Source organism: Lepidochelys kempii, chromosome 26 (assembly GCF_965140265.1).
Source record: "Lepidochelys kempii isolate rLepKem1 chromosome 26, rLepKem1.hap2, whole genome shotgun sequence".
Lineage (NCBI taxonomy): Eukaryota > Metazoa > Chordata > Testudines > Cheloniidae > Lepidochelys > Lepidochelys kempii.
In genome coordinates, this window is record NC_133281.1 from 15,733,881 (window position 1) to 15,760,032 (window position 26,152).

Below are 26,152 nucleotides of genomic sequence, written 5' to 3' on the forward strand. Positions count from 1 at the left end.
GCAACGCATTCCAGTGTTTCACCACCGTCCTACTGAAAAAGTTTTTCCTAATATCCAACCTAAACCTCCCCCACTGCAACTTGAGACCAGTACTCCTTGTCCTGTCCTCTTCTACCACTGAGAATAGTCTAGAACCATCCTCTCTGGAACCACCTCTCAGGTAGTTGAAAGCAGCTATCAAATCCCCCCTCATTCTTCTCTTCCGCAGACTAAACAATCCCAGTTCCCTCCTCATAAGTCATGTGCTCCAGACCCCTAATCATTTTTGTTGCCCTTCGTTGGACTCTTTCCAATTTATCCACATCCTTCTTGTAGTGTGGGGCCCAAAACTGGACACAGTACTCCCGATGAGGCCTCACCAATTTCGAATAGAGGGGGACGATCACATCCCTTGATCTGCTCGCTATGCCCCTACTTATACATCCCAAAATGCCATTGGCCTTCTTGGCAACAAGGGCACACTGCTGACTCATATCCAGCTTCTCGTCCACTGTCACCCCTAGGTCCTTTTCCGCAGAAGTGCTGCCGAGCCATTCGGTCCCTAGTCTGTAGCTGTGCATTGGGTTCTTCCGTCCTAAGTGCAGGACCCTGCACTTATCCTTATTGAACCTCATCAGATTTCTTTTGGCCCAATCCTCCAATTTGTCTAGGTCCCTCTGTATCCTATCCCTGCCCTCCAGCGTATCTACCACTCCTCCCAGTTTAGTATCATCCGCAAATTTGCTGAGAGTGCAATCCACACCATCCTCCAGATCATTTATGAAGATATTGAGCCTGGCATATGTGGAAAATGGAACATACAACGGGGGCCTGGTCTGTGACTGGGGCGCCTAAGCACTACCATAATACCTCTAATAGCAATAGAAAAGTACAGTGCCTAGCACAGAGGAGTGCTGGTCTGTGACTGGGGCCCCGAAGGGTAATGGTAATACAAACATGACCAGTCCTGGTGGGAGTGGTGAGAACAAGCTCTGAGGAACTCCTCCCCCCACTAGCAATCCTGGGTCAGTAGCAGCTCGGGGGATATGTCTGGTTTCGACACCCTCGGGTTTTACCCAGCAGCATCCCTGTAGACTGACAGACGCTGGGCAGCATCATCTCAGCCTCATGCTGGGGCCTGAGCTCCAGAGGCGCTCAGTGCCCGCTGCTCCTCTTGGTTGAGAACCAGGCCCCTGAACCAAGCGACCCATCACTCCAGCCTCAGCACCCCAACCTGGTCATCCCCCTCCCCCGGTCACTGCAATGGCAGGAAAGCCAACACTGGAGCTATCCCAAGCTCCTCCTGGTGCTGCTCCCGGGAAATAGTCCAGAAATGTGTCACCCTGCCCCTGACGCCCCCCTGACCCGGCAGGATGGCTGACACTCCACCCCCACGGCAAAGCCTGACGCACGAGGCCGGCTGCCTCATCCCCAGCCCCACCCCGGAGACTGGCCAGACGCCAAGCCACCGGCTGCAAACAATCCACAGGAAGGTGGATGCTGGGCAGTGCCCTGTTGGAGCCAGGCTCCAGCCACGCCGGCCACCTTTAAACTTAGAGCCTGGCCAGAGGGCTTGGGGAGGGCCGAGCACGCAGCCCGACAGGCACGGCGATCTGGGCCCTCCATGGAGCTGAGGTCAGAATTCAGCCCAGGCAAGCCGCGCGTCAGGGGCTGCCCCACGGTGCCGGTGCTGAGGGGCTGGCCCAAACCCCATTCCCTGGCCCGGTTTCCCCTCGCACTGGTTTGACACACTAAACAGGCCTCAGGGTGGGTGTAAATGGCCCCCTCAGACTCCCACCTCTGTAGGGGCCTCCCCAGCTGGTGTGGAGCCCTGCGCCTAGGGCCATAGGGGGTGGATCAGGGTCATGGCTGGGGCACCCTGCGCTGTGGCTATTCCCTGCCCCCCAGGGCCCATAGGGGGTGGGTCGGGGGAATGGCCAGAGCACCCTGTGCTGTAGCTGTTCTCTGCCCCCCAGGGCCCATAAGGGGCGGATCAGGGGTGTGACTGGGGGGCACTGCACTGTGGCTGTTCTCTGCCCCCTAGGGCCTATAGGGGGTGGATGGGGGCATGGCCAGTGTGGCCTGCACTGTGGCTATTCTCTGCTCCCCAGGGCTCATGGGGGTGGATTGGGGATATGGCCGAGGCACCTGCACTGTATCTGTTCTTGAGCCCCCAGGATCCCTAGGGGGGCAGATTGGGGGGGAAGGGGGGCACACTGCACTGAGGCTGTTCTCTACCCCGAGGGCTCATTGGATGCTATGAAAAACAGATCATGAGTTGGAGCAGCCTGGAGGTTTCTTTAACCGACCCCAGGGGCTGGGCAGGTCCCTGCATGGCCCCAGAACCTGGGGGTTACAGTCACCGAGAAGCTGGATATGAGTCAGCAGTGGGCCCTTGCTGCCGAGAAGGCCACCAGCACATTGGGCTGCATTCGTGGGGGCATTGCCAGCAGATCGAGGGACGGGATCGTTCCCCTCTATTCGGCCCTGGCGAGGCCTCATCTGGAGTGCGGCGTCCAGCTTTGAGCCCCCTGCTACAGAAGGGACATGGACAAATTGGAGAGAGTCCAGCGGAGGGCAATGGAAATGATCAGGGGCTGGGGCACACGGCTGGCGAGGAGAGGTGGAGGGACCTGGGCTTGTCTAGTCTGCAGAAGAGAAGTGGGGAGGGGTGACAGCAGCCTTCACCCTACCCCCCGCCCCGCATGTGGCCGAGCAGAGCCCAGGTCCCCGGCCCCGGCAGGAGCTGGGGGGCAGCAGCACAGCAGCCCGTTTGATTGGTCCTGCAGAACCCAGCAGGAAGGTGCCTGCTCCAGAGCACCCCCTGCTGGCACCTTCTCTATTCACCATTTACCTGTACATGGCCCCAGAATGCCCCTGTAATGTGGCAAAGAAAGCCACTGACAGGAAGGGAGGTAAGGGGGTGTGGGCTGAAGTGGTCTGCCCTCCACGTTACTCATACCGAGCTCTCATCTAGCTTCTCCCAGCAGTTGATCTCCAAGGAGGTCAGCGGCATCAGCTTCACTTCACAAGTGGGGAACTGAGGCACAGCGAGGGGCCATAAAAGTTATGCAGCAGCAGAGCTGGGGCTCCCAAGTCCCAGTGTAGTACTTTGTCCGCTAGGCCACGCTACTTTCCACCTTCTCAGCAGGGACATTACTCCAGCCTGCCTCCCTTGCATGCTGGTGAGCCTGTGTGCACCCGAGGGAGTTTGGACCCACAGTGTAGTTTTACACCCAGTGTATATCCCCATTCCCCAGAGCCTGTCCTCTCTCTTCCACCAATGTCAATCAGGAGTCACTCCACAGAAAGCAAGGGAGTGACACCAGTGCAAGCGAGAGGGGATGCAACCCCCAAGGCATCCACACCCCACAGCAGCACTGCAGTGTCTGCATGGATGCTGCCGTTCACACCCCTCATGAGCACGAGTGTGAGGGCAATGCCATGGTCTGGTCTGTGAACACAATCGTGGAAGATGCACGAGCGAATCCATGTGCAAAGTGGCTGCTCCTATCCCAGGGGCCAGGCCCTGGAGCTGGCCCCAGAACATGCTTTGACTGCGCTGGCCCCTGTCCAGGGTGCCCTGGAGCACTGCATGTTGGGACATGTAGTTCCCACGGGCCACGCCTCCAAATTACTGAAGCTGTCTACACCCAAGATGCAGCATGCTGCCTATGCCAAGGGGAGGGCTTTTCCCACTGCTGGAGGTAATTCACCTCCCACCAGACCCCGGCAGCCTGGTTTGCGAGGCTTATGCAGAGCAGGGAAGAATAATTCCCTCTGGCAACGTTCCCCGGCCAGGGTTATGCAGCAGGTCGGATGGGATGGGCTGGTGGGGGTCAATACTGCAGCTCAGTACGGACCCAGGCGGGCACAGCCAGTGCCCCTTCGTGCCCCCCATCTCATAGCTCCGCAGTGCCGGGAGTGGCCGGGCAGGCCAAGGGGGCTTTCTCCAAACTGCGATCACTCAGTTTGGCCTGAGCGGGCGGGGTAAAGGGGGAGACATGGGCCATCCTTCCGCTAAGCCGCTCCCTCCAGCCTGGCCACCAGAGACGGTCCCCCCCAGGCTGGCCTCCAGAAGGAGGTTGACAAAAGGCGAATGGGCCGCTCGCTGCTTACCTCCAGGTCCTCGGCCATCGAGCAGGACCCGTCGATGTCCCGTTCCGTGATCACCAAGGGGGCCCAGGTGCTGCAGTGTATCGTGTAGGCGGGGACATCGCACGGCACCTCATCCTCAGCTCCTGGTTCATCCGCCTCGGCCAATGGGCACCAGAGCACTTCCTCCCGCTGGCTGCCCGACACCGGCTCATCCTGCGGAGCCCTGTGGGTCTCATCGCTGGAACCAGCGTGATACCCCTCGGCAGTGCTCCACAAGGCAGGGCCGTCAGAGGGGCTGGGCCCTGTGGGGCACGGGTTCTCCTGGAAGAGTGGGTTGTTGTAGAAGAGGCACTGTTCTTCCTCCTCCTCCTCCTCGGATGACAAGCTCTCCTCCTCCTGCCTCCCCGGGCCAGCCTCTTGCCCATCATCGCTGTCACTGGCCGCGGTGGCTCTTTCGTCCAGCGGCTCCCAGGAGATGGGCAAGCCCTGTGCAGTTGGGGAGCATCTCTGTGCATTCTCGGGGCCCTGGGACCAGCTGCTTAGCTCAGCGACAGGCTCTTCTTGCTTCTCCAGCTCCCCTTGCAGGTCCAGCACACACAGCTGAGCTTGGAGGATCCCAGCCCAGAACAGTGCTTGGGCAGCGTCATTCTTCTCCTCGTCCTGGGCATTCAGGTTCTCTGCTGGAGGGGGCGGAGATTCCACAGCGGGCATCTCCGAACCAAGTGCATTCCCCACGGCGCCCGGCGTCCCTCCACCTCCAAGGCCAGCAAATTCTTCCAGAGATGTCTCGCAGGCCCCGGCAACGACTTCCAAGGAGGAGCTGCCAGCACTGTGGCCCTCCGGGCCCTCAGGGAACTGGGCGTATAAGGCACTGCCCGGGTCTGTGTAATTATCAGAGAACACAATTGCATCTTGAATCCTAAAGAGGCTTTCTCCAGGCCTACAGTCTGGAGCTTCTGCGGCATAAGGAGCCAGGAGGTCCACGGGCTCCGTGTGGCTGGAAGGGCCGGCCGCATCCATGTCACCATCCACCAGGAACCACACACTGGGGTTCCCGATACGCCTGCCTTTGCTTTGAAAGGTTCAGTTAAGCCAAGGTGGGCTCTTCTCCCATCTTGTTTGCTAAGCAGTGAGCAGCCGGCTCTCTAGAGAGGCTCCCCATGGCACTCGGGTCTACCCTGGAGCAGAGGAGGGCAAGCAAACAAAACCACAAGTTAACGTTCAACGAAATGGGCTGGAAATGGGCACGTTAGACAACCCCAGGAAAGGACAACGCAAGCCACTGGGGGCGAGAGACGCTGCAACCTGGATCAGGAATTACAAGCAATACCGAAAGTAGGGAAATCCATCTGGAGGTCACAGGGTTTGTACAGTACAAACGGTGGTGACAATTTATTTATCACACCAGGCACCCAGACACATGGGGGCACAGCAGACAAACGGGGGCAGAACAGAGGGGTTTTTTCTGTTTGGTTAGCAGTGTCTGCTGATGTCAAGGGCTGCGTGGGAAATTCATTTTTAAAGGAAGCGGTTCAATTCCTAGCTGAGCCACTGGCCTGGGTGACCTTGGATAGGTCACAGCCCCACCTCACGCCTCAGTTTCCCCATTTGGACATTGATACTGAGCTCTTTGGAATCCAATGAGGAAAAGAGCTAGGAATTGGCGGCACTCAGAGTGTAGGCTAGTGAGTGGGGCACACACTTGGAAGACTTGAGTTCTAATCCCAGCTCTGCAACTGACTCTCTGGGTGACCATGGCCCTGCTCTGTGCCTCAGTTTCCCCATCTGTAAAAGGGGGATAATGACAACGGCCTGCATTGAAGTGCTCAGACGAGGAGTGTTATCTGTCATGCTTCTGGCATGCACAGTGTGCTTGGTGCTGTACCACACAGGGAGAAAGGATCGCCCCTAAGAGTGTAGAAGCTACATACAAATGTGCAGTAACTTGGAGGGGAAATGCCTGGCATCTGGGCCAAGGATGGAGATCACCCTGGTGCAGGACTGCACAAAGCCTAGATGCTACTTAGCATGACTTGAGTCCCGCCAATCTTGATTTAAAAATTGTCAGTGATGGAGAATCCACCATGACCCTGGGTAAAGTGTTCCCATGGTTAATTACTCTCACCATTAAAAATTTACACCTTATTTCCAGTCTGTATTTGTCTAGCTTCAACTTCCAACCCTTGCATCATGTTACATCTTCCTCTGCTAGACTGAAGAGCCCAGTATTAAATATTTGTTTCCTGATAGACAGTGATCAAGTCCCCTTAACTTTCTTTGTTAAGCTAAATGGATGGAGCTCCTTGGATCTCTCCCGCTCAGGCAGGTTTTCTAATCCTTTAATCATTCTCATGGCTCTTCTCTGACCCCTCTCCAATTTATCAACATCCTTCCTGAATTGGGGACACCAGAACTGGACACAGGATCCCAGCAGCAGTCACATGAGGGTGAAATACAGAAGGAAAATAAGTGCTCTGCTCCTACCTAAGATTCCTCTACACATCCCGGGATCACATTTGCCCTTTTGGCCCCTGCATCGCACCTGCAGGCCTGAGTCCCTGAAGTCCACAGAGTTCTCCCATCCCTGAAGCTGGCCATACACGACAACCTGCGGACACACAGATGCCTCTGACCTAGCATCCGGGGGCTCCATTTCTGCTCGCTCCGTATCACTGAGAGCTAGCTAGAGACTAGACCACAGAGGGGCCCGCACGCACACACTCAGATGCTGGGAGAGTGACCACAATTGCAAAGCCCGAGCCAGAAGAGTGTTACACTCAGCCACAGTATTTCCGGTGTCTGCTTGATGCATGTGAAGTCACAGCTTACGCAACTGACCAGAGACATATAGGACTGACGCAGTCACATGGAAAAGATCCCCATAACTGACTGATCAGGCTTGCTAATCTATATGTTGCTCATTAAAAATCACTACCCCGAAGAAATTCTGTTATTAGCACTTGTGTACTCGTCATCTGTATTAGGGTAGCACCCAGAGCCCCCTCGTGGCACATGGCCCCGGTGTGCCGGGTGCTGTACAAAGAGAGAGCGCTTGGAGCCCCTAGCCAAGGTTGCAGTGCTGCTCAAGCCAGGCTTGTGATTTTCAGGGTGTCTCTAGAGCCGGGGGGCGGGGGGAATGGTTTTTCCAGTCCCATGAAAAATGTCCAGACTGTATATATTTCTCCCATTCTGGATGAACATGAGACCTTTCCCAGAAAACTAGCATGGTTAGGGGGCCCTCCCCTGCGGGGTGGGAAAGCTGGGTTCAAACCCCTGCTCACGGGGAACGGACAGCTGAACCCGCATCTCCCACCTGAGCATCCTAAGCACCAGGGTCCAGAATCTGTCCATCACTGAAGTTCCATAACAAATACTCACTGGGCCAAAGAGAGACTCTACAGCCCCGGGCTTCAGGCACCCACCCCGTGTCTCTGACCTGCCTGGTGAGTGCCACGAGCACTGGGCTGCTGGCTCTTCTGGGGCTCGCTCACTGCTGTGGCCTGACCAGAAATTCCATCCTGGGTCTGAGAAATGGCATGACCAAAGTTTAATCAAACCCGTTACATTCCTGCGAAAAGGCTGGGTGCTGGCAAAGAGCCCGTTCTCCTGCAGGCTCACTGCTCCATAAAGCCCCAGCTCCTGGAGTCACGGGAGTACATCAGAATAGCAGCGTTTGTGAAACTAGCGCGGGTTGGGCAGGCCTAGCTGCACAGCTAATGAGACAGAGCAGCACAGGGAGAGAGTCACCTCTGGATGCTGGCACCTCACTTGGGGCTGCTGCCCCCCACCCCGGCTCTGGAAGGGGAACGTCATGGATTCGGCAAGGCTGAGGGCATATGGGGATAGCTAGAGGGGGTGGATGGGGATGAATAGATAGATAGGTAAATCGATCTCCCAGAAGTGGTCAGTATGGGCTCGATGGTTTGATAAGAGGCAGCGTGGTCCAATAACTAGAGTACTGATTGGGGAGTCAGGATTCCTGGGTTACTTTCCTGGGTCTATCACTGACTCCCTTTGTCACCTCAGTGCAGTCCTTGTCACTCTCTGTGCCTCAGGTTCCCCACCAGCACAATGCGCGCATTGAGTGTGAAGGGGTGAGGCTGGGTGGAAAGAGTTCACTGTCACTGGTGGGAGCGAACCAACCCCCCTGAGCAGCCAGACCAAAAATGTCTGGCTTCCCCTCTCTGTATCTGTCTGTCTGTCTGCTTCTGGGGACTGTCGTCCAGGTGCCCCTGAGCCCGATTTCCAGGGCGCTGGCTCTTGCTAATATCCATGGGTGTCATGAGTGCCCAGCCTTGCTGTGTGTGTCCATGTCTGTCTGCGGAGGTGCCCATGGGTGTCTGTGTGCGTCTGTCTGTCTGTCTGCGGAGGTGCCTGTGTGCGTCTGTCTGTCTGCAGAGGGGGGTGTCTGTGTGTGTGTCTGTCTGTGGAGGTGCCTGTGTGCGTCTGTCTGTCTGCGGGGGGGCGTCTGTCTGTGCATGTGTCTGTCTGTCTGCGGAGGGGGGCGTCTGTCTGCGCGTGTGTCTGTCTGTCTGCAGAGGGGGGCGTCTGTCTGCCTGTGTGTCTGTCTGTCTGCGGAGGGCGGCGTCTGTCTGCGTCTCTGTGTCTGTCTGAGGAAGGGGCATGTGTGTAAGTGTCTTTGTGTCTGTCTGCGGAGGGGGGCGTCTGTCTGTGCGTGTGTGTGTCTGTCTGCAGAGGGGGGCGTTTGTCTGCGTGTGTGTGTCTGTCTGAGGAAGGGGCATGTGTGTGTCTGTCTGCGTGTCTGTCTGCAGAGGGGTCTGTGTGTCTGGATCTCGGTTTGCATGGCTGGATCTGTGTGTCTGCAGGGGCGCTGGCTTGGGCAGCATGGCCGTTGCGGCAGGGGTGATGGCAGGGGCTAGCCACCCGAGCACAGATCCGGGGGGCAGGCGGGCTGGACCTTGAGTGGCTAACCCAAGCCACCCCCCGCTTTGTTAGCTGAGCTAGTGTGCGGCTGGTTCCCCAGGTGGGCAGCTCACTGCCAGCCGGACTGTGACAGCCCCAGCCAGCCCTGGGCCTGGGTATGTCGGGGGGCGGGCTGTCTGTCTGTCTGTCCCTCTCTTTGCCCCGTGTGAGTCTTGTCCGGCCCCACGCCCGGCTGGGCAGGGCCAGCAGAGGAACAGACGCCCCATTCATAGACAGGGACACGGCTCCCCCAGCCTCCTCCCGTCCTTCCTGAGTCGTGTCACAGCCGTAAGCTCCGGGGAGGGGGGGCAAGCAGCGCCGGGGTGCGTGTGCCGCCCCCTGGATCCCACCCCCTTCTGGGGTCCCCACAACTCGCTCCAAGCTCCCCCCACGCTCCTGCCAGGACTTTCCCCTCCAAGCCAAGCGGCCCGGCGCCTTCCCCAGCCCACTCCCACTGGCTCCCGGCCCCGCAGCCCCCGCCAGAGGCACCTACCCGGGGCTCCTCTCTGCGCCGGGGGAGCGGGCCAGCCCCTGCCCGAGGGGGGGAGCCTGGGGACACCCGGCCATCCTTGCTGGTCCGGACGGCTGGGACTCTCTCCTCCCGCCCCCCCGCATTCGCTCTGCTGCTGTCACTTGCCTGCACACTTCCTGCCCACAGGGTTTAGAAACGTGCCCCCCCCCGCAGCCAGGCCCAGGCCCTCCTGGCCTCCCACTGCTGGCTAAGCTAAGGGCATGCAAACAGCTGCACAGATGGGGGGGCATGACCCCCCCCTTCTGCCACAGCCAAGCCCGCAGCCCTGGGGCAGGGCCGGGGGGGGGGCACGGGGCTGGGGAGTTCTGCTTCACTTCCCTCCCCCACTCGCTGACACACTCCTCTCGGCAGTTTCCGGCGCGTTTGGTTGCAGCCCCGCAGCAGCGGGGCGCTGAGAGGCGCCGAGGCGGGGGGGGGGTCCCTCTCCCAGGGCTGGCGCTGGCCCCCGCCCCAGGGGCGTGTCCCAGGGTGGAAGCGGGGCCTGCTGTTTGGCCAAGCCCCATGGCTCAGACCCCCCCCCCCTCCAAAAAATTGCACCATGAAAAAGAAATCCAGGCAGGGTTTGCGGCGGGGCTCATGCCCCGCGCGCCGGCGTGTCCCTTCTCCCAAGCACCGGGCGCGCGAGGGGATTTCGGGCTCCGCCGCGGCACAATGGGGCGGGGCGGGGCGGCCGGGGCCCCGCCGCGGTCAGGCGCTGTACAGACCCCGGGGCGCGGGTCCCTGCCCAGCTGAGCGCCACGCGCGGGGCGTTTGGCACCTGGGCCGCTCACAGAGGGGCCCCGGGGAGGGGGGGGCACTGGCCATGCGAAGCTGCGGGAAAACGGCTCCAGCCCCCGGAACCGCCAGTGCACCGCGGCGGCTGCCTGGGGCGAGCTGGTTCCATTCTCTCCGGGCGCCCCCAGGCAGGGTCTCCCCGCAGCTCCGGCCCCAGCTCGCCCTGCAATCCCGCGCCCCACCTGGCTCGGAGGGGGACAACTCCCGGCAATGAAAGAGCAGCAGCAAAGCCCGCCCTGCGCCGGGCCCGACGTCCGCCCAGGCCGCCGCCGGGCCTTGCGAGGGCGCTATTTTTACCGCGAGATCGGCTCCCAGGCGGGGGAAGCCGGCCGGTCCCCTGCACGCCCGGGACGGGATGGGCACGTGCGCCCGGCTGGGCTCCCCAAGCGTGGCCCGTGGTGCCACCCCGGGCGGGGACCGATCGCGGGACTCAGCCGCTGGCTCACGAGCTGCCCTGGCACCGAGCAGCAGCCCGCGGCTGCGTTACTGTGGGCTGGGCAAGCACCGAGTGCGATGCCTCCCTTCTGCAGGGCAGGGTGTCCTGCCGGGCTCGGCCCTGCTCTCGCACCAGTGCCGCTCCCTGTCCGTGCCTGGCTCACCTGGGGAAGGTGCCCGCTGCCAGCCCTGCCCCCAGGCCTCAAACCTCCAGTGCTGGTGATGCGTGAAGCCCAGAGCGGTACCAGCTGCCAGCATCAATTCTCAGGGCCGAATCAGCCCCTCACACCACCCCTCCCACGGCCTGGACTTCATCCCTGTTCGAACTCCAGCAGATCCGCAAGAAAACATCCCAGCCTGGTTTGAAATGGTCAGTGAGGGAGACTCCGCTCTGACCCTTGGGAAATTGCTCCCATGGTAATTCCCCTCCCTGTTAAACATTTACGCCTCGTTCCCAGTCGGAATTTGTCTAGCTTTGACTTCCAGCCTTTGGAGGGTGGCCTGCTAGACTGAACAGCCCTTTATTAGACAGTACCCGGTGGAGTAACCGAGAACACAGACCAGGGAAATAACCCACTTCCTTCCCTGATGAAGGGAGGGACGCACCCCACCCGTGCACTTATTCTCTACATCGCTACTGACTTGGACTCTTAATACATTCCATGGGTGGCGTACCCGAGCCCACCTATCCACTGACGCTTTAAAAACTCCCACACCTCAATTTGGATCTGTGCTGGTTATGTGATATGTATGTACCTCGTGAACCTTGCAACCGATGTTTGCAATTCCCCGTAACCCAAGCCCGACACCAGATGTACAGTACCTTCCCTCTTAACTTACTTTCTGTTCCCCACCTGTAGACACTGCTTCTCCCTCTCTGTGCTAGGCTAAAGAGATTGAGCTCTTCGGGTCTGTCTACACAGCACCTAGACACCCATGGCTGGCCTGTACCAGCCGGCTCAGGCTCATGGGGCTCGGGCTGTAGGTCTGTGTAGACATCCAGGCTCTAGGACCTGCAAGATGGGAGGTTCCCAGAGCTTGGGCACAAGCCCGACCCCGAAGTGTACACAGCGATGAAACAGCCCCATGAGCCCGAGTCTGCTGGTTTCCCTTTGCTGTGCAGACAGGCCCTCAGAGCCTATCACTACAAGGCAGATTTTCCAACCTTTTAATCCTTCCCATGGCTCTTCTCTGACCCCTCCCAGGCACCAGGACTGCAGCCGTGCCAAATCCAGAGGGCAAATCACCTCTCTGCTCCTACTCGAGATGCCCCTTTATACCCCGCATCAGCCCTTTGGCCACAGCATCGCACTGGGATCCCATGACACATTTGTGACCGATGCCAACCCGGGGTCTGTCGGTGTCCATCCACAAGGGTGTTGCCCAGTGTGACGATGTGACTCAGCAGGGAGGGGGGAGTGTTGACCTGGGAATGTGCCCTGGGGAGGGGAGACCTGAGAGCCTGTCACCTGAGCCAGGAGGGGGAGGGGGAGGTAACACCTCTGCCCAGGAATGTGAACAGAGGCTGCAGCAGGGAACCTGCTGGGTGGGTTTAGTTTCAGTTTGGGGCTGGGTGGAGAAACACAGGGAACCCCAGGGCTGGGGTCTAAGCTCCCTGCTCCCCCAGAAGGACTTGACTGAGGGGTCCTGGTTGTACCCACAAGCTCTGTTTGGGACTGTTCCTGTTGTCCAATAAACCTTCTGTTTTACTGGCTGGCTGAGAGTCTCAGTGGATCCCAGGAAGAGGGGTGCAGGGCCTGGACTCCCCCACACTCCGTGACAACTGGTGGCAGCGGTGGGATGTACTGCACCCCGTGAACGGCGCTTCCTGCAGTAAGTGACTGGGGAGCAGTAAAACGAAGGGGAATTGACGGGGACCAGGCGTGCTGAAGATTCAGAGAGAGACGGTTTCGGGGGGCGGTTAACCCCTGGGAATGTGTGACCAGAGAGAAAGACTTTTGCAGTAACAGGGTCCCCCGAGGGATTGCAGCGAGCGGTCCCAGGGGCGGAGGAGTCTGCAGCTCGACCCTGGCAAAGAGTCGGTGACCTCAAGAAGGACGGGCACACGAGGGGCTTTTCCTGGAAACCGTGGGAAGCTGCCCGGCCTGCGAGGGGCCAGCAGGGAGATGTACGCTAAACGCCTGAAGAGCGACCTGGTGGAGCTGTGCAGGCAGAGGGGGCTGCGCATCGGGAGGTCCACCAAGGAACAGCTGATTGCCCAGCTGGAGGAGAGGGATCGCTTGGATGACCCGATCCCTGTCCCTGAGGGAAGCTGCCCGGGGGACGCAGCGTGGGCCCTGGGGCCTGACCGGGCTGGGAGGGGTCAGACTGCTGCTGAGGACATCCCGAGACCCTTCCTACCTATGTCCGGGGGAGGGGTTGGGGGAAGCCCAGCGAATACCGAGGGCACCCTGACCCCGGCACCCAGCAGGGGATCCTCCCGGCGGAGCTCCCCATCCCTGGAGCGGAGGCGGCTGGAATGGGAGAGGGAGATGAAAATGAGGGAGCTGGAGGATCATGAAAAACAACGTCAACATGAGCAGGAGGAGAAGGAGAAACAACGTCAACATGAGCGTCAGGAGAAGGAGAAACAACGTCAACATGAGCAGGAGGAGAAGGAGAGGGAGCGTCAGGAGAAGGAGAGGGAGCGTCAGGAGAAGGAGAAACAAAGACAGCATGAACTGGAGCTGGCCAGGCTGAGGAGCAGTGGGGCCCCGGCTGCGGCTGCGGTGAGTGTGGGGGGACCCAAGACGGCAAGGAACTTTGATAAGTGCTTCCTGGCCCAGCGGAAGGAGGGGGAGGACATGGATAGCTTCCTGACGGCCTTTGAGAATGCCTGTGAGCTGCACAGGGTTGACCCTGCAGACAGGCTCCAGTTTCTCACCCCCTTACTGGACCCCAAAGCCGTGGAGGTGTACAGCCGAATGACAGGGCCGGAGGCAGGGGACTATGAACTGTTCAAGCAGGCCCTGCTCCGTGAGTTTGGGCTGACCCCCGAGATGTACCGGAGAAGGTTCCGGAGTCAGCGTAAAACGCCTGAGGTCACCTACCTACAACTGGCCAACCGGATGCAGGGGTATGCCCGCAAGTGGACAGCTGGGGCCCGAGCTAAAGAGGACCTGCTGGACCTAATCGTACTGGAGCAGCTGTATGAACAGTGCCCTTCCGACCTGAGGCTGTGGTTGGTGGACAAAAAGCTCGAGAACCCCCAGCACGCAGGGCAGCTGGCCGACGAGTTCGTGAACAGTCGGTCAGGGGGTAGCCGGGAGGAGCCCCAAAAGAACAGGCCCCCCCCGATGCAGAGAGAGAGTCACCAGGGGGCCTCCCAGCGGGGAAATAGGGAGAACCCCCTCCCAAGGGGAACGCCTGGCGTCGGGCCCCTCCGACCTGCTCGAGGGGACCAACGTGACCTGAGCTGCTATCACTGTGGCCAGAGAGGCCACGTACGGTCCCAGTGCCCCGGGCTCAGGGACAGACTGAGCAGACCCAACCTACCCAGGGTTAACTGGGTAGGGACCCAGCTGGACGAGGGGCAGACGACCCAGGAAAGGGGGGCTGCCAGTTTACCACCTGCTCAGGAGGGAAGAGTACCCCAGGCCAGCTCCACCAGAGGGCTGGAGGCTCTGGACTCAGGGTGCTCAGTTTACAGGGTGGGCGCGGGGCTGTCCCTCCGGAGAGAGTGCCTTGTTCCCCTGGAGGTGGATGGGAGGAAGGTCAATGGATACTGGGATACGGGCGCGGAGGTGACGCTGGCCCGGCCCGAGGTGGTGGCCCCAGATCGGGTGGTGCCCAACACCTATCTGACCCTGACAGGGGTGGGCGGGACCCCATTTAAGGTGCCCGTGGCAAGGGTACACCTGAAATGGGGGGCCAAGGAGGGCCCCAAGGATGTGGGGGTACACCACCATTTGCCCACTGAAGTTTTGATGGGGGGAGACCTAGAGGACTGGCCAAGCAAGCCCCAGGCCGCCCTGGTTGTGACGCGTAGCCAGAGCCGGCGAGGGGCACTGCGCCCTGACCTCGGGGAGGGTATCACACCGGAGGCGCAGGACCCTACCCTGGTGGGGAGGGAGGGCCGAGGGGCACGGCTTAGAGAGGCGGAGGCCTCAGACCTGGCCAGCGAGAGGGAACCGGGCCCCGTCCCTGCCCCAGCTGCTGAGTTCCAGGCCGAGTTGAGGAAAGACCCCTCCTTGCGGAAGCTCAGGGACCTGGCCGACCTCAGGGTGGTACGGACCATGAGGAGAGGCTGCCAGGAGAGGTTCCTGTGGGAGAAGGGGTTCCTGTACCGAGAATGGGCTCCCACAAGGGAAGTAGAGTCCTGTGGGATCAGGAGGCAGCTGGTGGTCCCCCAGAAGTATCGCCGCAGGCTCCTGTACCTGGCCCATGACATCCCCCTCGCAGGGCACCAGGGAATCCGGCGCACCCGGCAGAGGTTGCTACAGAACTTTTACTGGCCCGGGGTCTTTACCACGGTCCGGCAGTATTGCCGATCCTGTGACCCCTGTCAGAGGGTGGGGAAGGCCCGGGACAAGGGGAAAGCGGCTTTGAGACCTTTGCCCATCATAGAGGAGCCTTTCCAGAAGGTGGCCATGGACATCGTGGGGCCTCTCAGCAAGACGACCCGGTCGGGGAAGAAATACATTCTGGTGGTGGTAGATTTTGCCACCCGCTACCCCGAGGCAGTGCCCTTAGCTTCCATTGAAGCAGACACCGTGGCCGATGCGCTCCTGACCATTTTCAGCCGAGTGGGGTTCCCCAAGGAAGTCTTGACAGACCAAGGCTCCAACTTCATGTCGGCCCTGCTCCGGTGCTTGTGGGAGAAATGTGGGGTCCGGCATGACTGGGCCTCAGCGTATCACCCCCAGTCCAACGGGCTGGTGGAGAGGTTTAACGGGACGCTAAAGATGATGCTGAGAACCTTTATGAACCAGCACCCGCAGGACTGGGACAAGTACTTACCTCACCTGCTGTTCGCGTACAGGGAGGTGCCCCAGGAGTCTACTGGATTTTCGCCTTTCGAACTGTTATATGGAAGGAGGGTGAGGGGCCCCCTGGACCTGATGAGAGACGAGTGGGAGGGGAAGGCCACTCCCGATGGAGAGTCAGTGGTGGAGTATGTCCTGATCTTCCGAGAGAGACTGGCTGAACTCATGGGCCTGGCCAGGGAGAATCTGGCCAGAGCCCAGAGGAAGCAGAAGGTCTGGTATGACCGCACGGCACGGGCCCGTGCCTATGCCACCGGGGATCAGGTGATGGTTCTCATCCCAGTGAGAAAGAACAAACTACAGGCCGCCTGGGAGGGCCCTTTCAAGGTCGTCAAGCAGCTCAATGAGGTAAACTATGTGGTGGAGCTGTCGAACCGGGCGCACCACCGCCGGGTGTACCATGTGAATATGATGAAGCCATATTATGCCAGGGGGAATGTGGTGTTGGCCGTGTGTGGACAGTGGGAAGAGCAGGGAGATGACCCTTTAGTAGATCTATTCCCTGGGACCAGAGCTGGTTTCCCCCTGGAAACAATTCCCCTCTCGGATCAGCTAACCCCTGCCCAGCAAGCTGAGGTCAGGGAGGTGCTGCATCCGTACCGACAGCTGTTTTCCAACCAGCCTGGACGCACTAATCTGACTGTCCACCGGGTGCAGACAGGGTCACACCCGCCGATAAGATGCTCCCCCTTCCGAGTCACAGGGAAAACTGCTCAGGACCTGGAAAGAGAGGTCCGGGACATGCTGGCTTTGGGGGTGATCCAGCCATCTGCCAGCCCTTGGGCCTCGCCGGTGGTGCTGGTCCCCAAAAAGGACGGGTCGGTCCGGTTCTGTGTGGACTATCGGAAGCTCAATGCCATCACTGTATCTGATGCCTACCCCATGCCCAGGCCTGATGAGCTCCTAGACAAGCTGGGAGGAGCTCGGTACCTCACCACCATGGACCTTACAAAGGGCTACTGGCAAGTGCCGCTGGATGCAGATGCCCGACTGAAATCGGCCTTTATCACCCCTCTGGGGCTCTATGAGTTCCTGACCCTGCCTTTCGGCCTCAAGGGAGCGCCGGCCACCTTCCAGCGCCTAGTGGACCAGCTCCTGAGGGGGATGGAGAGTTTTGCCGTGGCGTATATTGATGACATCTGTGTCTTTAGCCAGACCTGGGAGGACCACGTGTCCCAGGTTAGACAAGTGCTGGACCGACTCCAGGGGGCTGGGCTGACTGTAAAAGCGGAGAAGTGCAAGGTGGGGATGGCGGAAGTATCTTACCTGGGCCATCGGGTGGGGAGCGGCCGCCTAAAGCCGGAACCAGACAAGGTGGAGGTGATCAGAGACTGGCCCGCTCCCCACACCAAAAAGCAGGTCCAAGCCTTTATTGGGATGGCAGGATACTACCGAAGATTTGTGCCCCACTTTAGCGCCATCGCCACCCCCATCACGGAGCTATGCAAGAAGGGGAAGCCAGACAAGGTGGTCTGGACCGAGCAGTGCCAGGAGGCTTTCCGGGCGCTGAAGGAGGCTCTGGTCAGTGGCCCAGTTCTGGCAAACCCAGACTTTGACAAGCCCTTTGTGGTGTTCACCGACGCCTCAGACACGGGACTGGGGGCGGTGTTAATGCAGGAGGATGAAAAGGGGGAGAGACACCCCATCGTGTACCTGAGCAAGAAGTTGCTACCCCGGGAGCAACACTACGCGGCCATCGAGAAGGAGTGCCTGGCCATGGTGTGGGCCCTCAAGAAACTAGAGCCCTATCTCTTCGGGCGACACTTCACTGTCTACACCGACCACTCTCCCCTGACCTGGCTGCACCAGATGAAAGGAGCCAACGCCAAGCTCCTGAGATGGAGCCTGCTCCTGCAGGATTACGACATGGACGTGGTCCACGTGAAGGGAAGTGCCAACCTGATAGCGGATGCGCTGTCCCGGAGAGGGGGCCCCGAACTTCCCCAGGTCACTGGTCAGCGTGACCCCGCTCAGTTCAGTCTCGAAGGGGGGAGAGATGTGACGATGTGACTCAGCAGGGAGGGGGGAGTGTTGACCTGGGAATGTGCCCTGGGGAGGGGAGACCTGAGAGCCTGTCACCTGAGCCAGGAGGGGGAGGGGGAGGTAACACCTCTGCCCAGGAATGTGAACAGAGGCTGCAGCAGGGAACCTGCTGGGTGGGTTTAGTTTCAGTTTGGGGCTGGGTGGAGAAACACAGGGAACCCCAGGGCTGGGGTCTAAGCTCCCTGCTCCCCCAGAAGGACTTGACTGAGGGGTCCTGGTTGTACCCACAAGCTCTGTTTGGGACTGTTCCTGTTGTCCAATAAACCTTCTGTTTTACTGGCTGGCTGAGAGTCTCAGTGGATCCCAGGAAGAGGGGTGCAGGGCCTGGACTCCCCCACACTCCGTGACAACAGCCACCCGCCACCTGGGCTCAAACCCCAAACCCTCCCATGGGGGGGGCAGCATGAGCATCCCCCACCTGCCCCCACAGGAAGGAGAGGAGCAGCGGCACTGTGCTACCCTCCTGAGCACCCAGGGGCTCCCCCAGCCCTAGTGCTTCGGAGGGATGAGTGTGGGGGTGAGGGTCTCCACTGTGGACGTGCTGATTTCCAGGCTGAAATCTCCTGGGGGACTGATCCCTGGCAGAGCTGACAGCTCCTGTGGGCAGAGGCCCCCCACGGGAAGGGTGAGGGCACAGTGTCTCCCGACAGAGGGACTGATGACAGTTCCCTGCCGCTGTGCTGTGCCCTGGGGATGCAGCCGGGTCTCACCACACAAGCACTTGTGCTTTGCCCCCATCCCTCCTGCTTGGCTTCTTTGCCCCCCTCCAGCGTGCTGTGACACCCCCTCACGCTCTCGTTGGGGTACGGGCCTGCACCCATTGGGGCTCCTGGGCCCTGCCCTGCCCACAAGCAGCTCTCAAACTGCTCCCGCTCCCAGGCCTCCCCAGGGATGGTGATGGAGACGCTGCTGGGTCCAGGGAGAGAAACTCAGAGGGAAGCCAGAGGAAGCCTCGGGGGCAGCCTGGCCCACACTAGCCCCCAACATTTTCCCTCCAGGCCCAGCTGCTTGGTAGTGTGTCCACAACTTCCCTCCCCTCGGTGCTAAAACAGACAGGCTGCCCTGCCCGGGGCGTCCACTCCCATCCCCGGCACCGTTCAGTGATGTCGGGGGAGTGGGGTGGCTGTGATCCCCTGGCCTGTGGCCATGACCCCGCTTGGGGTCACCAGCCCAAGGCTGAGAGGCCAAATTCTAGGCCATAGCCCGCCTGGGATGCTTTACAGAGCAAGCGCCATTCCCACCCCCACAGGGCTTTTTCAGCCCACCCGGCTTGCTTCCCCCCGTCGGTACCAGGCTGTCACCGCCTCTCCCTGCCATGGAGCAGGCCAGGCCGCCCCACTTGCGCTTCCATGGCCAGCCAGCCTGGGCCACCAGCCCACTGACAGCACACAGTGCTGGGCCCCTGGAGGCTGCGTGACCAACCCCACCTGGGCCAGCAGCGGGGGAACGAACCTGGGACCACCTTCACTAAAAGCCTGAGTCTCTCCCACTGGAGCCAAAGGACTGGCTCCACTAGCTAGCGCTTACAGTAGATCCTTATCCTTTCGCCAGCCACTGGAAGGAGACAAAGAGCCCCTGCCGCCGGGCATGGGAGCAGTACAAAGAGCTGAATGGGGAGAAGACACAGAACAACACACACACCTTAGGGGGCTGGGACTAGAACCTCAGCCCAAGAGCGCTACAGAGAGGGGCTCCCCTGCCTGTGGCTAGCTCACCCCTGCTGAGCCAGCCCTGGCCCGTGGCTGGGGTGGAGAGATTCTCTTGGCTGGGCCGCTCGCACTAGCCCTCCCAAGGCCACAGCACGCAGGGCGTGCAGACGGGGCCTACCCCCGCCAGGGCCTCTGCGCCAGAGCTCGGCCATGGGTCCCGCCAGCCCCAGCCCCAGCCCGCTGCCAGCGGCAGGCATGGGGGAGAGGAAGCGAACGTGCTGGTTCAATCCCACCCGGGCCCCCGAGAGAAGAGCTTGGGAAGTGTCACAGCAACTCACCCAGCACAGCCCTGCAGCCGCCCGGCCTTCACCTGCTTCCGGTGCCATGGGGCAGCCAGCGGCTTCCTGTTTGCTGCACAGCGCGAGCCGGCTCCTCCCGCAGTGGCAGGAAACGCGCAGGCAGGTGCAGCGTTCCCCAGGGGCTGCAATCTCTGGGCACACAACAAGGCCCTGGGGAACAGCTCCCCTGCTCCCAACGCTGCCACGATGCCACGGCTACCGCCACGCGCCAGCAGGGACAGGAGGCTGGCCGAGCTGTTGGTAGACGGCCGCAGAGTGGAGAAGAGGGGAAATTGCCTAAGGAGGCAGGTCTCTGATTTGCTGCCCCCTGAACACGCTCAGACATGGACACGCACACGCTGAGCCGGGCACACACGGACACACGCACAGACATGGACACGCACACGCTGAGCCGGGCACACACGGACACACACGTACAGACATGGACACGCACACGCCGAGCCGGGCACACACAGGCACACACGTACAGACATGGACACGCACACGCTGAGCTGGGCACACACAGACATGGACACGCACACGCTGAGCCGGGCACACACGGACACACACACACAGAAATGGACACGCACACGCTGAGCCGGGCACACACAGACATGGACACACACACGCTGAGCCGGGCACACACGGACACACACGCACAGACATGGACACGCACACGCTGAGCCGGGCACACACGGACACACACGCACAGACATGGACACGCACACGCTGAGCCGGGCACACACAGACACACACGCACAGACATGGACACGCACACGCTGAGCCGGGCACACACAGACACACACACACAGACATGGACACGCACACGCTGAGCCGGGCACACACAGTCACACGCACAGACATGGACACGCACACGCTGAGCCGGGCACACACAGACACACACGTACAGACATGGACATGCACACGCTGAGCCGGGCACACACGGACACACACACACAGAAATGGACACGCACACGCTGAGCCGGGCACACACAGACATGGACACACACACGCTGAGCCGGGCACACATGGACACACACGCACAGACACGGACACGCACACGCTGAGCTGTGCCTGGATCCCACCCACCTGCGCTATTCCCCTGCTCCGACACATCTGTGCCGTCATCCTGACACAGACGGGAACCGCCCTGACTCTTCTCTGGCCCCAGAGCAGCTCTCCTGGGTCCCCACCAGCCGCGCACCCACCTCTCCGCCCTGCGAAAGCCGGCTCGCTGTCCTGTGGCAGAAGGCTGGTCCTGGACTAGGCATTCAGTCCCTGGGTCTGCCACTGAGCTTCTGCATGACCTTGGACAACTCCCTTGGTTGCTACTCCATGGGGCTGGGGGGGGGGGAGGAGAGTTGTCTTCATGGGGTGGGGGGCTGAGAGAAGGAGTAATCCTGGGGAGGCAGGGGAAGCTCACAGAAACACGCTCCCGCAGATGATGCCCCTTGGTCACAGCCACCCCAATTTTCCCTCCAGCCCCGCCCCTGCTTCCGAGTTCCCGCTAGCTGAAGCTACGGCAGAGCCCAGCCAACCCTTTCCCTCCACTCCAGGTAGGGCAAGCACCTGCCCCACCAGCCTCCCAGCTAACCACTGGGACACACAGCCTGGCTCCTGGGGGTGGCCTGTGCCCAAGGGCTGCAGGACCTGCTAACATGCTCTCTCTGCACTGGTTTATTCTGGTGCCATTTGGGGTTTGAAGGGTTCAGGTTCGGGGATCTCTCCCTGCCTGGATCCCCTCCCGCCACCCAGCATGCCTAGTTCCTCGGCGTCTCTGGCTGCACCCCCCTGCAGACGCCACCAGGGAGCTACAGACCCCCAGTCACGCGAAGGCTGCGTGCAGGGAGAGGCCTGGGGACCGATCCCCTGCCGTGCAGCTGCCACCGAGGAAACCCCACATGCCGCATCACCGACTCCTAGAGACAGACTCTGCCGGCTACTCTGGCCCTGCACTGGCATGAGGCTACTTGGGGGGGGGAGGGATCGCTCAGTGGTTTGAGCATTGGCCTGCTAAACCCAGGGTTGTGAGTTCAATCCCTGAGGGGGCCATTTAGGGATCTGGGGCAAAAATTGGGGATTGGCCCTGCTTTGCGCAGGGGGTTGGACTAGATGACCTCCTGAGGTCCCTTCCCACCCTGAGAGTCTATGATTCTATGGTCCTGCTGGTGCCCCAGAGGGGGTGAGATACCCCCTAAGCTGCCCCCCCCACACATGTGCCTAGATCCTGACTGTGAGCAGGGCCAGGGGGCACCTGGCTGGATGAAGCCAGCTGGCCTTTGCCTCCCCAGCCAGCTACTAGGCTGGTGTGGGTGGCAGCGAGGATCCATGCCAACAGTAACACACCCAGGGACGCTGTGTGGCCAGGCTCGGCGGCTGCAGACCCAGACAGACCAGGCATTAGCAAGTCCCAGCACAAATAAAGAGACCCACAGAACCACCCTCGCCCAGCCCTCTGTGCCACAAGACAGCTGCGTGCCCGGCCTGCCATGCCAGCACCGTGGGCAGGGACCAGGGCTCCAGGCCAGGTCCCCCAACCCCTTCCTCTGCCATGACCCCAACTGGCATCCGTGGGAGTTTTGCATTGGTCCAGGCTCCGGCCCATGGATGGTGAACGCCCCAGCTGGGGCTGCGGCTGCTTCGGCCGGTCTACTGCCAGGCATGGTGCCAGCACTCAACACGGGCACTTGTCCCTAGCTCACCCCAGCCTCTCCTGAGACAGGCTCCGTGTGTCTCCAGCCCAGACTTTCACTCCCTGCTCTGAGGCAGGGCGGGATCTTGCAACACCAGACCCACGGGGCCCCACGCTGCCACAGGAAGGGAGCATGGCCCAATGACTGGCGCCAGCTTAGTGCTTGGGACATCAGGGTTCCCGGCTCTGCTACCGACCCCATGTGAGCACAGGCCGGTCCTGCCCCCTCTCTGTGCCTGTTTGTAACAATGCTTGGTCTGTACAGACTGGGAGATCCTTGGGCAGGAGCTGCACATGGTATGTCTGGGCGGTGCCCGGCACGTCAGGGCTCTGAACTCGGGCAGAGTCTGGACAGTGCCCGGCACGACAGGGCCCTGATCTCGGGCGGGGGCTGGGCAGTGCCCGGCATGACAAAGCTTGACTTTGGTCGGGGCTTCCCCAAGCCTACCACCGAGAGCAGTTTCCCTATGGCACCTGTGAGCGTCCGGGCCCCTGTGGTCCATGCGCGGCCAAACTCAAGGGGAAGTGCTTCCTGGCCCTGCCAGCTCCTCACAGCTTGCTGCAGGACCCCCCCTCCAGGTGTGGGCGGCGCGTCTCAGCCCCGGGGCCAGGGGGCGGAGGTGTCACCCTGTTGTTCTGATCACACTATTAACGCTCTTGCCCCGTGGATGCCAGGGGCCTGGGCTGCAGTCGGAACAGGCTTGTCACAGCCTGGGCCAGGCTTGCCCCATGGGCATGGGGCTGGCATGGGCATGACAGACCCTGGGCAGCCCCAACCACGCTCACCTAGAGACCCCGTCACACTGACATGCACCCCCACAGACGCATTCTGCACCCACCCAGCACACAGCCTCACGCAGGTGGGGAGGGGGCAGAGATTTCATGCTCTATCTAGATTTAAATTCTCAGCGGTTGCCAGATACCCCGATGAGGGGCGCTGGGCGAGCCCCTCACACCCTCTAGCCTGTCTGGGACCCCGGCTGGGGGCCTCATGTGCCGGCCGGGCTCCAAAGGGAGGATGCGCCAAGTGGGTCTTTCCCAGCTCTGAGCCCCGGGGTCCGGGCCTCAGAGCAGAGTGGGGGGCCAACCAGGACCTCCCTCTCCAACCCCCCAACCACCCCCAGGACAGCTCCTCCCAGCACACAGGGGGCCCACCTGCATTCCCCACCCCCCCCCACCCCCCCTGCCATGTCAGGGCATGAGTGCTAGCAGGGCCTGGTGCTGTGGAAAGCCCCCTAAACCCTTCCTCCAAGGAACTAGGTGTTGGCGGGGGGTGGGGGGGCTAGACTGGAGTCAGGGCCCTCAGCGAATGCTGGGAGGTTGTCCCACAATCCCTTTCACCCCTGCCAACCAGCCCGTCCCGTCCGTGCCGCGGGCAAAGCAGCTCTCTCCTTACCCATCTCGTGGCAGGGCTCGGTGCAGGTGCACAGGCCCGGGGCTGCTTGGTTCTGCCTCCCCTGGCCCAGCAGGCTCATGGCTCCTTCTCCAAGGGCAGGGGGCCTCAGGGCTGCTCTCCCCCAGGCCCAGGGGTGCAGGGCGCAGGTGTGTGGGGAGCGCGACGGGACCTGCCGCCGGCTCCAGAAACGTGGGCCGGCAGAGCGGAAGAGCCTGAGCCCGGCTCTGGGACGAGGAGGAGCCAGCACGGGGCTGCCGGACAGGTTTGACAGCAGCAAGCCCAGACGGCCGCTGCGGCTCGGTGCCCACTCTGGAGCCCCGGCCCCTGTGTGCAGAGTGACTGACCTTTGGCCCCCGGGGCCGGAGAGCTGCGCTCCAGCCTGGGGAGGAGCAGGGGCAGGAGGGGTGCTGGAGACTGGGAGATCCGCGTCCCAGCCCCAGACCCCTGCCCCTCCCCACAGCACAGGGGAAGGAGCTGCTGCGGAGGGCCCCCAACTTGGCTCTCGCTGACCCCCATGAACGGGGCTGGCGGCCCAGCTCAGCCAGCGGCTGTCAGGAGCTGAGCCAGGCTGGGGATGGGCGTGTCTAGGCTTGGGTATGCGCTGGGCCCGACCCTCCGGCTCTGTGGGCCCGATCCTCCTCTGCATGGCTCTGTGGGCCCGATCCTCCCTTGTCCCGGCACCATGGGCCTGATCCTCCCCTGCCCTGGCTTGGTGGGCCCGATCCTCCCGGGGGGGGGGATAGCTCAGTGGTTTGAGAATTGACCTGCTAAACCCAGGGTTGTGAGTTCAATCCTTGAGGGGGCCATTTAGGGATCCGGGGCAAAAATTGGGGGTTGGCCCTGCTTTGAGCAGGGGGTTGGACTAGATGACCTCCTGAGGTCCCTTCCAACCCTGATAGTCTATGATTCTATGACCCTGGCACTGTGGGCCTGATCCTCCCCTGCCTCAGCCCCACAGGCCTGATCCTCCCCTGTCCTGCCTCCATGGTCCCGATTCTCCTCGGCCCTGGCTTTCTGGTCTCAATCCTCCCCTCCCCTGGTTCTGTGGGCCCGATCCTCCCCTGCCACTCCACTGAGGACCCTATTCTCCCAGGTCCCAGCACCTGGTGTTGTTGCTGACACAGCTGCCCTGCCAGGGTTACAAGCTGTTAGCCTCGAAGGGGCAGCTCCCTGCACCCACTTTGCCCTGGTGCAGGCACCAGCAGCGAGGTGCAGGGTGAGGGGCAGGCGGCCTGCCCCACCCTGCAGCCAGTGACACTGGTGTAAATCAGGAGTGAGGCCATTACCCTCCCTAGGCTCCGCTGGCACCTGGGCCTGGCTCAGCAGGGCCTGCGCCTTGTTTTCGCCAGTTGGGACAGGTGGAGGGCTGGTCTCCAGGCCGGACCCAGGAGAGCAGACGGGGCTGGGCTGCACATAGGTGACTCCCCAGCTGGTGCTGCCTTCCCCTGTGCTCAGCCAGGCCAGAGCACAAGCGTGGGAGGCCATTGGGTCCAGAGCCTTAAAACTAGTTAGGTACCCAGCTCCCCTTAACCTCCATGTGCCCAAATACCTTTCAGCTCAGCCTGCTGTGACTACGTGTTCCTGGGGCCCGTGGGGCCCACAGCTGCCAGGCGTTCCCTGGGCTGGCCAAGGCAGCAAAGCCACACCTGGGCCAGCCCCATCTCTGCACCTGACAGTACCGTCCTGCCGGGAACCCTGGCCAAGGCTCGGGGGCGGGGGCAGCTCCAGGGGCCCCGTGGCCAGGGGGCAGCGGTGAGGGGAGCCCCTAGCCAGGACACGTCCCACCCCCATGGGCTCCACCCGATCCCCCTGCCCTGCCCCATCCCCCATGGGCTCCACCCGATCCCTGCTGCTTCGTCCCATCCCTGATGGGCTCTACCTGATCCCCCTGCCTTGTCCCATCCCCAATGGGTTCTACCTGATCCCTGCTGCCTCTTCCCATCCCCGACAGGCTCTACCCAATCCCCCTGCCTCTTCCCATCCCTGATTGGCTCTAGCCGATCCCCTTGTTGCCTCTCTGGTCAGTGAAGCTATGGCCCTGAGGCTGGGCGATTCTCCTGCACTGCCGCACACATTCAGCCTCTCTCCTAGCTGCAGCTCCCTACAGGGGCCCCTGCCGCCCTGACTCTGTCCCCTTTGCTGTCCCCTGCTTAACCCCAGGATCGCGTGTCCCCCCAACAAGGCCGTGCTCTCATGGCTAGTGTGTGCAGAGCCCTCTGCTCCTTATTCACAGCCAGGGACAGGTCCCTGTGCTCCACTGGCCCCGGCCCCCATTGCAGACAGCAGCTGCATCAGCCTGGCCCCTGGC

The 26,152-nt window shown here is 61.3% G+C and overlaps 1 protein-coding gene across 6 annotated transcripts in view; it reads right to left on the bottom strand.

Annotated features, from left to right (window-relative positions):
- PSD4 (pleckstrin and Sec7 domain containing 4) overlaps positions 1 to 24,164 on the bottom strand; it is a 45,324-nt gene extending 21,160 nt beyond the window's left edge. Inside the window, exons 1-2 of one of the 6 annotated variants that reach the window (XM_073325345.1) lie at positions 23,845 to 24,164; positions 4,099 to 5,255 (exon numbers count right to left, since the gene is read on the bottom strand). In XM_073325345.1, the coding sequence (XP_073181446.1) occupies positions 4,099 to 5,097 (999 nt within the window). In that variant the 5' untranslated portion in view covers positions 5,098 to 5,255; positions 23,845 to 24,164. Of the gene's footprint in view, positions 1 to 4,098; positions 5,256 to 7,455; positions 9,471 to 9,493; positions 10,468 to 10,488; positions 10,699 to 10,905; positions 12,389 to 19,756; positions 20,033 to 23,844 lie in introns of those variants that run through there. The other 5 variants (XM_073325342.1, XM_073325346.1, XM_073325347.1 and 2 more) reach the window with 5 other exon arrangements.
- Between the last annotated feature and the right edge of the window lie 1,988 nt (positions 24,165 to 26,152).